General features: G+C 29.3%; 1 protein-coding gene across 1 annotated transcript in view; it reads right to left on the bottom strand.

Moving 5' to 3' along the window:
- Positions 1-15,739, bottom strand: part of LOC123293634 (tetraspanin-18-like) — a 43,046-nt gene that overhangs the window by 24,345 nt on the left and 2,962 nt on the right. Inside the window, exons 2-3 of the mRNA XM_044874515.1 lie at positions 4,060-4,260; positions 2,150-2,248 (exon numbers count right to left, since the gene is read on the bottom strand). Of these exons, the coding sequence (XP_044730450.1) occupies positions 2,150-2,248; positions 4,060-4,125 (165 nt within the window). The 5' untranslated portion in view covers positions 4,126-4,260. The remainder of the gene's footprint in view (positions 1-2,149; positions 2,249-4,059; positions 4,261-15,739) is intronic.

Raw genomic sequence — 15,739 nt, 5'->3', positions numbered from 1 at the left:
TGCCCGTCTCCTCCTGGAGTTTTCGAGAAATTCTGTGTCTACATCTTAAATGCGACATACTGTTTAATAATCAAAATTTCGAATACACGTTAAGCGAAGGTATCCTGTTTATATTTAAGTACCTATGTATATATCATCTATACACATTAATTTTGTAACATTTTTAATTTGTGTGTTTTTTTTTTTGTATTTCATTAATAATACAGTAATTATTTTTATATGCAATAGCTTGCTTTACTTTAGGTTAGTGTTATATATTATATTTATTGTAAATAGAACATTAAAATTTTTACTTTCGTTTTCACAAGCATCAACTGTTTTTTGAAATTTATTTTGATTTAATTAAACTAACTACTATAAAACTATAATATAACTTAAAATGTTGTTTATTTAAATATTATACTTTGTTTTGTATACATATAATACATATTAAAATTACTTTTTAGGAATCAGTACCATAAAACTTAAAAGTTCCTCACATTCTATAGATTCAAAAGTTAAAAACTTCTACATTTATAAATTAAGTACGTACATTAGGTTAAAATTTAAAAAAAACAAGTGAAAGTAAACAATTGACTGAGTGAATTGTTGAAATATCTGTATTATAAAATTTTTCCGGGACGAGGACTCCACATTCTTGAAACCAATTACATACTTCGTTGATCAAAATTGGATAAAATTTGGATGTGATAGAGCAAAATTAATTTTTTTGGATTCTGATGACGTCATCAAGTTCAAAAATTCTATTTTTTTGATAACACAGGTAAATTTGATCCGATTTTATTAGAATTTTTTTTGAAACCCACTAATTTTGGGTCAATCTTTTCAGCTGTGATGCCAGTTTTTCGGTAGCTATCACTGTTGTGCTTAATTCCGGGACCAGGACTCCACATTCTTGAAATATGTTAGACCTACGTTAATTTTGATCACAAATTTGAAAAGTATGACCCAAATTTAGTAGGATTACATACTTCGTTGATCAAAATTGGATAAAATTTGGATGTGATAGAGCAAAATTAATTTTTTTGAATTCTGATGACGTCATCAAGTTCAAAAATTCTATTTTTTTGATAACACAGGCAAATTTGATCCGATTTTATTAGAATTTTTTTTGAAACCCACTAATTTTGGGTCATTCTTTTCAGCTGTGATGCCAGTTTTTCGGTAGCTATCACTGTTGTGCTTAATTCCGGGACCAGGACTCCACATTCTTGAAATATGTTAGACCTACGTTAATTTTGATCACAAATTTGAAAAGTATGACCCAAATTTAGTAGGATTACATACTTCGTTGATCAAAATTGGATAAAATTTAGATGTGATAGAGTAAAATTAATTTTTTGGATTCTCATGACGTCATAAAGTTAAAAAATTCTATTTTTTTGATAACACAGGCAAATGTGATCCGATATTATTAGAATTTTTTTTGTAACCCACTAATTTTGGGTCATTCTTTTCAGCTGTGATGTCAATTTTTCGCTAACTATGAATTATGTGCTTAATTCCGGGACCAGGACTCCAAATTTTTGAAACCTTTTAGAGCTAGGTTAAATTTGATCACAAATTTGATCCTTATGTTATAAAGTTCCTTATGCAAAATACCCCAGTATCATAGGTACTAGACATTCATTTCAAACTCATAGACTTTTTTATGTTACCTTGGAACCCTTTAGTGTTCGTATCCAACACTCCATTTGACCGATCTTTTTTTGCATATTAATTAAAAAATTTGTTTCAATGATTTCACCAGGTTTTATTTGTATTTATTTGAAGAAAAAAAAATTGTATTTATTTATTTTTTTATTATTATTTTACTTCCCAATCAGAGAAATACAGAGAATTTCAAAAATCCTTTAGCGTTTCCTATCTATGACACTCTTAACGAGATATGGCTTCGCTAATTTAGATAATTATCAACAAATTTTCAAATATAAAATGAAAGTTAATGAAGGTTTTCGTCTTAGAATTACATTCTCTATATCGAACCCCTTCATTATTTTTGAAATCTCTTGTATATTAAAATTATTTACCCTTCATGTATTATTTTCCAAAATCTAAGTAAGCATTGTCTAATTTTCGCTATAAGTGTGAACAAATCCAAAAAAAAAAAAAAAAAAATGCATTTTATATAAAAAAAATTTGAACTTACCTGAAATTGTTCATTATCTACAACTTTCATTAACGATATAAATGAATTTGTATCCGCTGCAAGCCATATTCCAACTGCTAATACTGTAGTACCCGCTAACTGTAAAAACAAATATATATTAATTTTCCAAATATGGCATGACCCTAGTAGTGGCGAAGCGTGGGGAAGCAAGGGGGTGTATCTTTGACTTTTAAATTTTGAGTTGTTTGATGGGTGCCTTTCTGTTATGGGCTCTTATAGCATTAGTTAGTTAAAGAATATCTATCGATCACCATAAATTTTTAATATGTTCTGTTTTGTTGTTCAACTCATTAAAATGTTATAAAAACAAGTGAAAACAAACAATTGAGTTAATTTTTGAAATGCATAGTCAGTGTTGATTTCTTTATCACATTACACATACAAACATGTGACACATACATAACTGATAATCAAGTATAGTACATATTATAAAATTTCCGCCTAATTGGCGCTCTCACGGGTAAACAGTGATGTTTACGAAAAAATGTTTCAAACAAAAGTTGTTTAATTTTTGATAAGGAACATTTTTTACATTTAAACTTTTGTTCTATCTCTAACGGTTTACAAGATGGGTCTTACGGACCCAAGACCCAATTGACCTATGATGCTCATTTACGAACTTGACCTCACTTTTTACGTCCTGAGTACGCTGTAAAAATTTCAGCTCGATATCTTTTTTCGTTTTTGAGTTATCGTGTCTACAGACGGACGGACAACCGGAAATGGACTAATTAGGTGATTTTATGAACACCTATGACCAAATTTTTTTCCTAGCATCATTATTTTTAAGCGTTACAAACTTGGGACTAAACTTAATATACCATGTATATTTCATATATACATGGTATCAAAATCTGTATCAGGCAAAAAAGACAAAAGAAAATTATTAATCAATAAGATTATGTCATTATTATTAATAATAATAAAAATATTTGTACGATTATGAATATCCGCATTAAATAAAGTAAGGTATGTTGATATAATTGGTTTTTTTATTCGTATTTTGATCTCATGCTGTCACAGTGACAAGTGTTGCATATAAACAAGTGATTTTTAGATCCCATATATAGGACAATTGATAAATCAATTAGCATACTTAAATATTAATAATAGGGTAAACATTTGATTTAAAATTTAAGTATGTTACTTAATACGACCTTGGTTTTAGTCATTTATAGACTAAGTACCTATTTATTATTTAAAACTATCGATTCACAACTTTATTTAGATCAAATGATATTAGATCCTGCGGTAAAATCCGTCATTAGTCATGAATAACTTTCCCATGGATATTTAGATTGTGGAATGTGAAATTTGTTGGACTTTTCTGTTAATTTGATTTTGAATTTCGAGTCGATTGGGGAAAATCCCATCTTTCTGGCATGTATAGACATGAACAGAAAATCGTTATTTTCGCGCGATCTTTTATCAGTTAACAATCAAGCATTTAAAATGCAATTAGGCCAACAAAAATAGTTTAAACAATTTCCTACCGGGTTACCCACCGTAAAGCTGCACTTTTACGTTCAGGAGCATTTTTTAGACGGGATCGGGTAAAAATTTTCCATGCGAAAATTATTCATGCTCAATTACGGATTTTACCGGGTCTTTATCCCGGAGTTTCTTAATTCGATATCAGTGAAACTCGTATTTAGTTAAAATCAGGCTGATTTTCGTGTTTTTCGATAATTTAGACTTATTCTAAAATAAAAAAATTATACATATAAAAGTTCAGCACTTTTCAAGATGTATTGAGAATTAATCTAGATATCTCCAGAAACGCTTCGAAATAAAAGCTTTTCGGTCTGAATGTTAGGCTTTATCTAAAAAATTTCCCAATTTTTGTATTTTTGGGTCAAAATAAGTAATTTTTAAATTTGAATACTTACAAAAACAATAAAATTAAATATACATAATAAATATTTGGCAAAACATGCTCCACAATTTAACGACATATTTCTACAGCTTCTTCGTCTTCGCCTTCTTCTTCACCTTGTCTATTTCTTATTTTGATCATACGATACGAGAATATTTTGAATTTTCACAACACCAGAAACTCAAAATTGAGTCTTTTGTTCGGTGTAAACAATCTGTAAAGAAAAACAAAAACAATTTTAAAAAAAATCCAAATTTTTGTGCTAATCGAAGCGTAACTAACAGCAATATGATCCGAACAGAATTTCATAACAGTCTTTTGGGTCGAGTTTTTATTTTTTTAAATTTTCGAACTTTTTATTAAACTGTTAAGTTATTCGTACGGACCTTAAGAGTCGCACCAGACCCTACCCACGGCTTGTTAATTTTTTAGCCAAATTCTAGTTTTATTAGCCAAAGGTATTTGAAAATAATTGGCATATGGAATCATATTTTTATTTACAAAATATTATGTTATCATAAATTGTTTGTAATACTGCATCAGGGAAATGCAAGGTCGTTAAATAACCCAAGAGAGAATAAAAAAAACCTATAGGTACGTTTGTATTCGTTACATGTGATAAGTATGCGTTCAGAATATACAACAAACATCTTTAAATGATTGTAATAAATAAGTGTTTGGCCAAGGTTAAAGAATGTTTCTTTTTATGGTGACGAACTATGTTACCAGATAGACAGCAAATGTCTAGAAAATGAATCACATAAGATAAAAAAACATTCACTATCTATAGGGTAAAATGGACGTTGTTCACTTTGGATTATGGAGGGTAGAGATAATAATAACAATAATAGGTAATAATAACAAAAACAGGGGTACCGCAAGTGGCTCCCTAGCACCTAGACCAAGAGTCCTTCGTGCCCTCCTTGAGACCGACTAGTCTTCGGGTAACTCGAGACGCCCTCGGATAAGAGGCGCTGCGAAAATCGGATGAACTTATAGGATTCTGTCGAGGCCAGACACCACGCAGAAAGACCACAGTTTCTTCATCGGGATCTCTCCCAGGATTAATATATCCAAGGTTTCGGATCCGAACATTCTGAATCTGACGCCCTGCAGATTTTTGGAGGTGCAAACAACATGCATGAAAGCCCTACAAGTGGGAACAGTAGAGATCCCCATGTTATAAAGGTGATAGTTCAATGGACAGTGTCCTGTTAAGAGTTCCTTCTCACTTGTGCTCTAGTAAGTGTCAGACGAGCACAATTAACTGGCCTAGCCATGGTTATACACAGTTTGGCCTGTCGTATGCCCTGCGCAAAGTCTCAGAAATCAAGATGGGTTTGTCGTAGCCATTCGTTGATTGGGTAAATTACGGAGCATCTTACTATAGGAATTACAGGTTCAGGTGAAAGGAGATCTGGCAAAAATCGAAATATATTTCGAAATATCGAAGAGTTATAATTTATTATCTTTGATAATAAAACTTAAAACTTTATGTGAAGCGCTAATATCTTGGGTTTTCTTTTCTTAAAATCCCCTACAAATTAAGAAGAATAAGAAAAAAAAATCTTCAAATGTATATTTGAAGTCACGATAATGATATTTCTTGCTGTGCTATGAGATAACTGCAGGTGCATAACTGCGTATAAATCTAGTCCGCTGGAAGCAGATATAAACAAAAGAAGTAAAAAAGAAAACAGCAAAGCTATGTATTTCAAGCGGTTTCAAGTGCTATAAAATGTTTGTTATGATTGGTAAGCAATTGATAAGAAAGTTCGGGAAATTTGTCACTGTATTTTTACGGTATTTTTTGAAATTTATTCAGAAACTATGCATTTTAGGGGAATATCCATTGAATCCAAGGCTGTAGAGAGGAAAATATACTTTTGGGTCATGTCTTTGGATAATGTAGTTTGTCGTTTTTTCACCATTAAAGTGCGCCAAAGTAAGCATCTGTAATGTTTTCTCGAAAATAGAAATCACAAAATGATAAAGACCTACGTGCAAAATGATGAAAGAAATTATCTTGAACTTCAAATTTTTGTTCTACTAGTCAAACTTACAACTTGAGTTAGGTAGATATCTTTGTTTCTGTATTTCTGAATACCAGCGATATTTCATTCTAATTCTGACGGAGTAAACCAAGAAATGAACAACAATACATAGTTTGGAGAGATAAATAAGAAATATATAAATTACATTCGTTTTTATAAATTTAATATTGAAAGCATAAAACCATTATGATAAGTCCACATTTGACTAGGCATAGAACAATTGATAATATATATATATATTATTTTACTTTATGACGTCATCAGAATCCAAAAAAATTAATTTTGCTCCTTCACATCCAAATTTTATCCAATTTTGATAGACCAAGGATGTAATTCCACTAAATTTGGGTCATACTTTTCAAATTTGTGATCAAAATTAACTTAACTCTAATAGGTTTCAAAAATGTGGAGTCCTGGTCCCTGAACTAAGCAGGTAAGTGAAAGCTAGCGAAAAATTGACATCACAGCTTAAAAGAGTGACCCAAAATTAGTGGGTTTCAAAGAAAATACCAATTAGATCGGATCAAATTTGCCTGTATTATCCAAAAGATCGAATTTTTTTCCTTTATGACGTCATCAGAATCCAAAAAAATTTAATTTTGCTCCTTCACATTCAAAATTTATCCAATTTTGATAAACCAAGCATCTAATCCTAATAAATTTGGGTCATACTTTTCAGATTTGTGATCAAAATTAACCTAGCTCTAATTGCTATCAAAAATATGGAGAATTGGTTTCAAGAATGGACATTTCAATATCCATTTAGAGCAGCAGCACTTTTTCGAGTTAGGGTATTCAAGACCAGTCAAATAATTATCTTTCTAAATTTTCTAACTAGGTAAACAAGATGACCGTATATATATATCGTACTAATAAAACTGCCTGGAGCAATAAAAGAGTAACAATAAAATTCTTTAGTCTGAATCTTTATCTAAATTTTATAAAATACCAGCGGCAAGTCAAATAAAATTGTGGCTAGCTCCAAAGAAAATTATATAATTTTTCCGTATGAATACGAGTACGAAAGACGAAAGAATATTGAATGTAATTTTTTATAAATTTGACACTATATCTAAAATTTCATGCTCAAAGATGTGTTCAAACTATTTGACTTAAAATTTTTTTAAATAAACAAAAATTTTGTTTAAATATTTTATTATTAAATATTGTTTGCTTAATTTTATTTTTGATAAAATTTTTATTCATGTATATATGCTTGGTCATTTCAAGCGCGTATTCAGAAAATTTTTTTATAAGAAGCAATTTAAACTTCTAATGAGTTATGTTTCGAGTAATAATTTTATACATTTCATAGTTTACGCTTTTAAGCTGTTTCGTATCTTATCATCTATGGACGTTTTCTTTACCTACTTCATTATTGGCTATTATTCTGGAGCTATTCTATTCTGCTGTCTTTTGTATCTATAAAATTTTTGAGTTACTCGTTAATTGCTTAAAAAAGTTGGCTACCTTACTTTGTATAGATAACCTCCTCTAAATCCGCGCTTGAATTCTGTTATCAAATTTGTAATAATTTCAGTAATTATAAGTACCTATCAAACTAGTAAGAAAACACCAAAAAAATTAAGGTCATTTTTTATTACTAAGTATGACAAATTTTTCTTTCGTAATTTTAGTGCGGAATATAAATGAAATTTTATGTAACTGCAGTAGACGTATTGGTTTCTACGGTGATTTATGATTACTTTTCCTTACTCTACATAGCGAAATATACACTAATTATCATTGAAGGAAGATTTTGGATTCAAAATCATGTTCCAAAAAGAATTATAATGAATCATCGTCGAACGGCGTTTGCAGGGTAAACCCAAATAAGTGATGGTATCAAAATATTTTAGACTTAGAAACTTACAAATTTTCAGGGTGGACTTTATTAGAACATAAAATTTGATTTGGATTTTGCAAGATACCAAAAAATATGGTACATATTATAAAAATGATCAATAAGTATATTTCAAACTTTCTGTAAGTTAGTAACAACAATCTTCATGTAGTTGGCTCAATTACATATGGGCTAGACATGATAGATATGCAATCACAATAACCAAATCCTCTATTTAAACCAAATGCAAAGAAATTTTTTTTTAATTCATCGATTCACTTTATTTACACGATTGTATATCCCAACTAAGTACAATTTTATTTTCCGTCAATAAAATGCATGACTTTAAACTAAAATCAATCTTTTTCATAGAATTATTGATTTTGTTTATTTAACTTCAGTGATTTTGTATCAATAAATTCATATTTTAAATTCAATCCCATTCTATTGTAAATACAAATATTTAGATGTACTTGTTCCAATCATTAGGCAATTGTTTGAAAATATTTTTACATTATTTCAAAATGAAACGGCCAACTTTGGGATGAGATTGTCATTATTTTAATTTTTTTTTCAGTGTAGTTATTAAGATGTTTAGCAATCTAAATTTAACTTAAACATTTATGGAAAAATCTTATAGACATTATAAAATATTGCATTTTTACAGGATGTGTATTTATAACCAACGGAGTGGGAATATATAATAGAGAAAATCGAATTGTGGTGCAATTATAAAAATTTATAATACTATATTACAAAATATTATTAGTATGCTTTTCCTTTTCATAATTCAAATTTTTTATTCAAAAAAATATTTTGAAATACAAAATATTCGTTTAACATTGAAGGTAGAATGTATATCTTATTTTAGATTCAAATGATGAATTCCATTTTCGATATTTTAGAAACCCTCCATACAAATAATTTTTAATATTTTTGTATAATAGAGACTTTTTTTATGATGATTAGTTCCGGTAAACGTATTCAATAATAAAAAAATAAAGTTAATTTACTTCCTATTATGTTTAAAATAAAATAGAAAATTTCACCCCTCTAGAAAATAAAGTCATAAAAGTTAGGGTGGATTCCCCAAATTTCTTCTTTTATGTAACACTCTGATTTTTATCATTTCATTAAAAAATAAATAAAAATCTTTTCAATCGCTATACCGATAAATTTTAAGTGCAGATTAAATTATTTTATTTTAATGGACAATGATTTCTTCAAACTCCTGATATATAAACATAAATTTTCCAGAGTTTAGTGCAAGATATTTTTTGATTATTTATATCATACTAGAGTGATACCCACCCGCTTCGTTTGGTTTAAAAGTAAAGATTGATAAAGATTACTCTCGCTTAATTCCTTTCTATAACACTCGAAATAATGGTAAGGATTAAGTTACACACAGGTAAAATATATGTATGGGTTTCTATTTTTTTAAATGTATAATAGTCGTAATTATTCATTGAGTATATCAGAAAAGATGACCGTGAAATATTTTATATTGAATATTTTTATAGAAATCTGTAATTTATGGTAATGTTAAATGACTACTTTATAAATTATATCTCATGTGTTATTCTGAAATATGACCTATATTGCTGAAAGCCTAACAAACAAACAAACAAACAGACAAACATGCTTACTTTCGCATTTATAATATATAGAAATAAAACTTTTATTTCGACAATGTTTTTTTTTCTCCAATGGGAAATTTTCGAATTAGATCACTCCGTTTTATCGTAAGAACTCATAGACGTAGTCGTAGAAACTAATTATCTATTTTTAATGAAATATATCTCAAACATTTGTTGAAGCTATAATAACTTGATTTTAATGCAAAAGTTAAGTAAGTGTAATAATGGAAAAATATTGTAATTGCTTTTTATTTTTTGTTAAATTAAATGTAGTTTAACATTAACTATTAATGTGATAAAACAATTTAACAGTATGCTATTTTACGTGGCGTTTTTTTCTTCGATACATTACGAATCATTTTTCGAATTCTTTGTTCATTCTTCGTCTAATAAGTCGTGATATTCGCCCTTTTTCGGGTTGGCATGACACCTCTTTGACAACGCAAGCTAATCGTCCCTTTAATCAAAAATTTTAAATGGTTTTTTGTGGAGGTCCCCCAGGAGGCTGCCTAGGCTGTCTAAATGGGTAAATGCAGTACTGTCTACAATGCTTTTTGAATTAATAATGAAATTGTCAGACAAAAGAATTCTGTTAATTTTTTCGATGTAACCTTGCATATGTTCAAGACACAAAGTATTCATTCTTTATTTTTTTTGTGGGTATATTTGCTTGATAAGTCATGAGTTCTATATATTATACAAAGTTCCCGTTAAGTCTGTGTGTATTGTAAATATTTAGTATATGTAAACACCTGCCTTTTTATAATTAATTAGCATTAATTATATAAAAATATATTTTTATGCGTGTAAGAAATTAGTCATTTATAAAAACTGTGATTCATTTTGTAAGACATATATCATTACATCAGAATGTATCAAAATGTTTTTTTCTTCAGTTTTAGCATAGATAATTTAATTTATCATAATTTAACTAATAATGTTAGAAATTGTTCTGGCGTTGAAAAATTCCCAGAAGAAGCGAAATAAAATCTCCCAAAAGGAGGAATATTTTTTATTTGTCTTATCTAGAACTAACACCAGGATATCAATTTAACTTTGAGGATTAAATTTTTCTAATCCAAAGCAAAAAATGAATAAGGTTGATTCGAGAAAATTGTGAGAATGTCGATAAAACGAAGGAAATAAGTCAACGCGATAGCACGGTTGCGAAATTATGGAAATGTTACTTCTATTGAAAACGATCCCATATACTGGGGTATCAGTTTAGTCTATTATGATAAATAGCTCGTTTTGTAACCAATCAAAAAATAACTTGTTATACTCAAAAGCCACTCTTTGATTAATACCTCTTAAGTTTTAGATCCTAATGCGAAAAAGTTTTGAAACACTACCCCTCCTTCAAGTGCATTCTCATTCTATCGTTTTCTAAATTTATGAAAGATTCATTTGTAAAATTTGTCTATTCTGAGGTTGGTTTCAACAAAGATTTCTCTTAATTGTATCTTCTAAATTGTGCAAAATAGTTTTGTTTCCTTGGAAAATTCGCAAATTTCGAATTAAATCACAATTATAGGTCAATAACCCTTTCTTTTCAAAACACAAAGTCATATAATAATATATTGTCGATTTAATTTCAATGGTAAATAATAAATTGTTAAAAAAACTACACGCAAGTTTTAAAAATTCATAAGTTCTTCATTTCAGTTTATGATGTTCATATTAAAAAACGTAAAAGTATAACAAATTGTACATCTAAGTTACCTACTGGAGTACTAGACCAATTCATGCACCCAAAAATGGGTCTGAGCTCTGATCTAGACGGAACTCATACTTCAGAGTACAGAGAATTTTTTCTGCACTAAATTACAGGAGTACTGAATGAAATGAACAAAATCCTTATAAAAATAGGCGGAGAAAGTGCCTCCATTTTAAGGAAAACCGTTTTGGACACTATCTTCATAACCATGCACCTAAGACCAAAAAATGGAGGCACTTCCCCGCCTATTTTTGTAAGGATTTTGTGCATTTGCATTCAGTACGTGATACTGAATCTATTTAAATAAAAAATAACTCCCGTAATTTAGTGCATTATGGACAAGAGTAACGAGCTTCTATATAACCCATATTAACAACAAAATGTATAAACTTTGCAAGAAAGTAGGATTTCTTCCTAGCTCGCGCTACATGTTTTTTATAGGGTGGTTAAGTTAGGTCGACTTTAAGGATGTATGAGCGAGGGCGTGGGGGTAAAAATTTAAAAATAGATATTTTCAATTTTGATGATAAATTTATATTATTACTTAACGATATAAGACGAAAAGTAAGAATAAAATTTTTCGATATCTGGCTTAATTTTCAAAATATCGAAAATTGAAAATTTTGTTTAATTATTTTAGCTTTCGAAAACCAAGACACATATCGAAAAATTGTATTCTTATTTTTCGTCTACATTCATGAAGTTATAACAAAATTCATCATCAAAGTTGAAAATAAGATAAAAATAATTTCAACCCTTAATCTACCCTGCTCTTACATCCCTTATATGGACGGTGACACTTAGTTTTTTTCTTTTCTAATTCATTGCTAATATGTTTACTTTCTATTAAAAAGTTTTTTTTTTAATTTGTTTTCATTCATTCCAAATGAAAATTAACAAAAACTTCCAAAATATGTCGTTTTTTGAGAATCCTCCATAAGAGCCAATGTATTTTATATCGATTTTGAATGACTTTTTTCTTAAAAATTTGCCCGGTTACCTATGCTGAAATTTTAACCACATATTCATTGAGTAAAAGACTACCTTCAAACAAATTTTGAGCCTTTAAATCAAACATTGTTGTCATGCTCATACATCCTTAACAGCCGCAAATACTGCATATCAAATTCTCGACCTTTTTTGAATCCTTTTTAAATTTAAGTAAGATAATTAACTCATATGCAATTTATTTAGAATTTTCACTATAGTAGTAAAAATAATTTTTAATCGTTTTATTTCGAAGTCAACGTCAAGGAAAATTATTAGAGTAGGCAATAGATGTTTCTTGGAGAGATTCTGATAATTGTTTTAAGTAGCGTCCAGATCAGATTTCAGACCCATTTTTCGGGCTACGGACTTGTCTATACTACTCATAAATAGCCTATACCTTATCATATACTACATCATTTTCTCAAATTAATATAATATGCACCCTTTGGAAAACTGTTTTATGCATATTATACCGTCTGTCTGTCTGTCTGTCTGTCTGTCTGTCTGTGTACTATGATGAATAATATGTTCATTTTTAAGTGGTACAAACATTTACTTAGAGTACAGATCATACATTATAGCGTTGAGAGTTTCACTACGTTACTATGAAACCAAGAAGAATCAAACTTGCCAAATTTTAATCGAGCACTGTACTTCTTCCAGGTTTGGATAGGAAGCATCCATAAATCACGTGGTCCAATCAAGAAAGGAAGGGGGCTTATTTCAAATGCTAAATTTCCACCTCTACGCCAGTAGAGGGGCGGTAATGAACTTAAGTTACGCAGTTTTCATGGTAAAAATTGGAAGTTTAAGTTGCGGTGATGTATGGATATTTAATTTCTAACATTGGGTACTTGTTTACTTTTGATGAACGCAATATTCTTACATTGCCGTAATACCAGTGTTTCAAATAATACAAAATCAAAAGTACATTTTATTTGAAGGGTGGAGGATCATAGTAAAAATTACGGTAGGCTGCATGGAGAGGCGGAGTGGTTCCGAAAAGGCTGGGATTGAGAAGTTTGCGGATGCACCCGTATCAATAAATCAGGCGATATACAGAGTGGTTCAAGTTAGAACAACAGGACTTTATCAAATGATAGTACGTAAATTTAGCACCCCCATATATTGATAACTTGATCTAACAGAAGAAGTACTCAACAGCGCTTAATTTACAGAAAGAGTGTTCGCATGGTTTTATGTTGAGTACGACCAATTTTTCAATTTAATATAAATATTTATGGTGATCTCATTTGTTAGTACCTACGTTATAAATGTTTGAACAGTACTTAAAATTATATGTAATAAAAGTATAAAACATATATTACATAACAAATATTTATATAGGACACTCACTATCTGATCTATATAAAATAGCTTATGTTCATCCAATATCTAATTATTTATTCAAAAAATACGACAACAGTCAGTATTTACTGCTTTGTAATTTACAAAAGTATTTTATTTTTTTTAATTCTCATTAATTAACTCAATAATTAGGTATTTGTTTACATAAATTACGCCACTGTATTATAAAAAAAAAACATCAATAATAATCATAAGACTTTGACGTTTAAATTTGTATACAAACTTCAATAAAACAAATATAAAACAAGTGAAAACAAACAATTGACTGAGTTAATTGTTGAAATACCATGCATAGTCAGTGTTGATTTCTTTATCACATAACACATACAAACATGTGACACAAACATAACTGATAATGAAGTATAGTACATATTATAAAATTTCCGCCTAATTGGCGCCCTCACGGGTAAACAATGATGTTTACGAAAAAATGTTTCAAACAAAAGTTGTTTAATTTTTGATAAGAAACATTTTTCATATTTAAACTTTTGTTCTATCTCTAACGGTTTACAAGATGGGTTCTACGGACCCAAAACCCAATTGACCTATGATGCTCATTTACGAACTTGACCTCACTTTTTACGTCCTGAGTACGCTGTAAAAATTTCAGCTCGATGTCTTTTTTCGTTTTTGAATTATCGTGTCCAAAGACGGACGGACGGACAACCGGAAATGGACTAACTAGGTGATTTAGTGAACACCTATGACAAAATTTTTTTCCTAGCTTATTTAGATTTCCATTTAAATAGTCCTACTATGGAACTTCCAGGAATGCCAATCAAATGGTTTTACAGTAGATGCATACCTCGAAGAAAAATAGGGGTTCGCACTAAAAATTAAAATCCATTCTATGTATAAAAGAATTTTTAAAATTAGTTAAGTAGTGAACACAAAAATGATAGTTTCTATATATTTTCACACAAAATTTCATCCCCTATTTCATCTCTTTAATCCCTTTAAGCGAGGAATTTCGACAAATCAATCGTCTCAATCAATCAAATCAATATCCTCTCGAAATTTCAAACTTCTATCATTAGCGATTTAGACTTTGCGCCAATATATCAGTCGGGACATTGCCTTTCTCTCCTCGAAATTATTTTTCCGATCTAGAAAGGTTTATGATTTTAAATAATATACAAAAATAAACATTTTTTATTTAAAATCGTTAAAATCGAAGCTGCCATTGAGATCTTCCCAAGAATGGTTATTTTAAGAATGCTTTTGTGCGATTATTACACACAAGAATTAAATAAAGTAAAATTTATTTATTGGTGCAGACACAGCATACAAAATCTCTCTTTAAAATGATCTTTTATAAAAATAAAATTACCTGCCTCAAACTGATACAATGAAATTAATGAGAAGAAGACATCTGCCACCAAAATTATAAAAACATTTTACCTTTTTTTATAGTAAGATCAAAGGCTGTGTTATATAACAGTCAGTAAGGTATTCAACTGTGACTGTTTGGCCACACAATATTAGGGTACAAAAAAATCTGGGATGATAAATACTCTTTTATAATAATCTAAGAGCTAGTTTGTCGAAAAAAATAGTTTGATTGAAACAATTCTTTTAAATCAATTATTTTCTTATTTTTTCCAAATTGCTGTCATTTTACAAGCTTTTATTCTACTTGCAAAGTTTGCATACAAAGTTAAATAAAGCTAGCTTAGTGACGTCATTCTAAATTCAATATGGCAGAATAGTTATTTTTTATGTGCTCCCAATAATATAGGTATCAAATGAAAGGGTTTGCGGAGAAAAATCTGAATAACATGTAAATCGTATGACAATGCATTTTTATGGTAAGGATGACCTGATTTTCTCATCGCTTCCAACATATGTGATGTACATACCTCTTTTAATAAAGAGGCTGCAGGTTGGAATCCAAGTATTTTTTTCGATATACTGGCTCTCATAATAAAAACTTTATCTCATTGTGAGAAAAAATGTAACCTTTAACGCACAGAACAGACGGTTAATTGGTTAAAAGTTTACAACTATCGATTTTAATTTTGAAAATGTAAATTTAACAAAAATTAAAAATTTAAATAAAAAATACTTTTTAGGGATAAGCT

The sequence above is a fragment of the Chrysoperla carnea genome, chromosome 2, assembly GCF_905475395.1.
Source record: "Chrysoperla carnea chromosome 2, inChrCarn1.1, whole genome shotgun sequence".
Taxonomy (NCBI): domain Eukaryota; kingdom Metazoa; phylum Arthropoda; class Insecta; order Neuroptera; family Chrysopidae; genus Chrysoperla; species Chrysoperla carnea.
The sequence above is the reverse complement of the archived record's forward strand: the minus strand, read 5'-3'. Positions and strand labels throughout refer to the sequence as shown.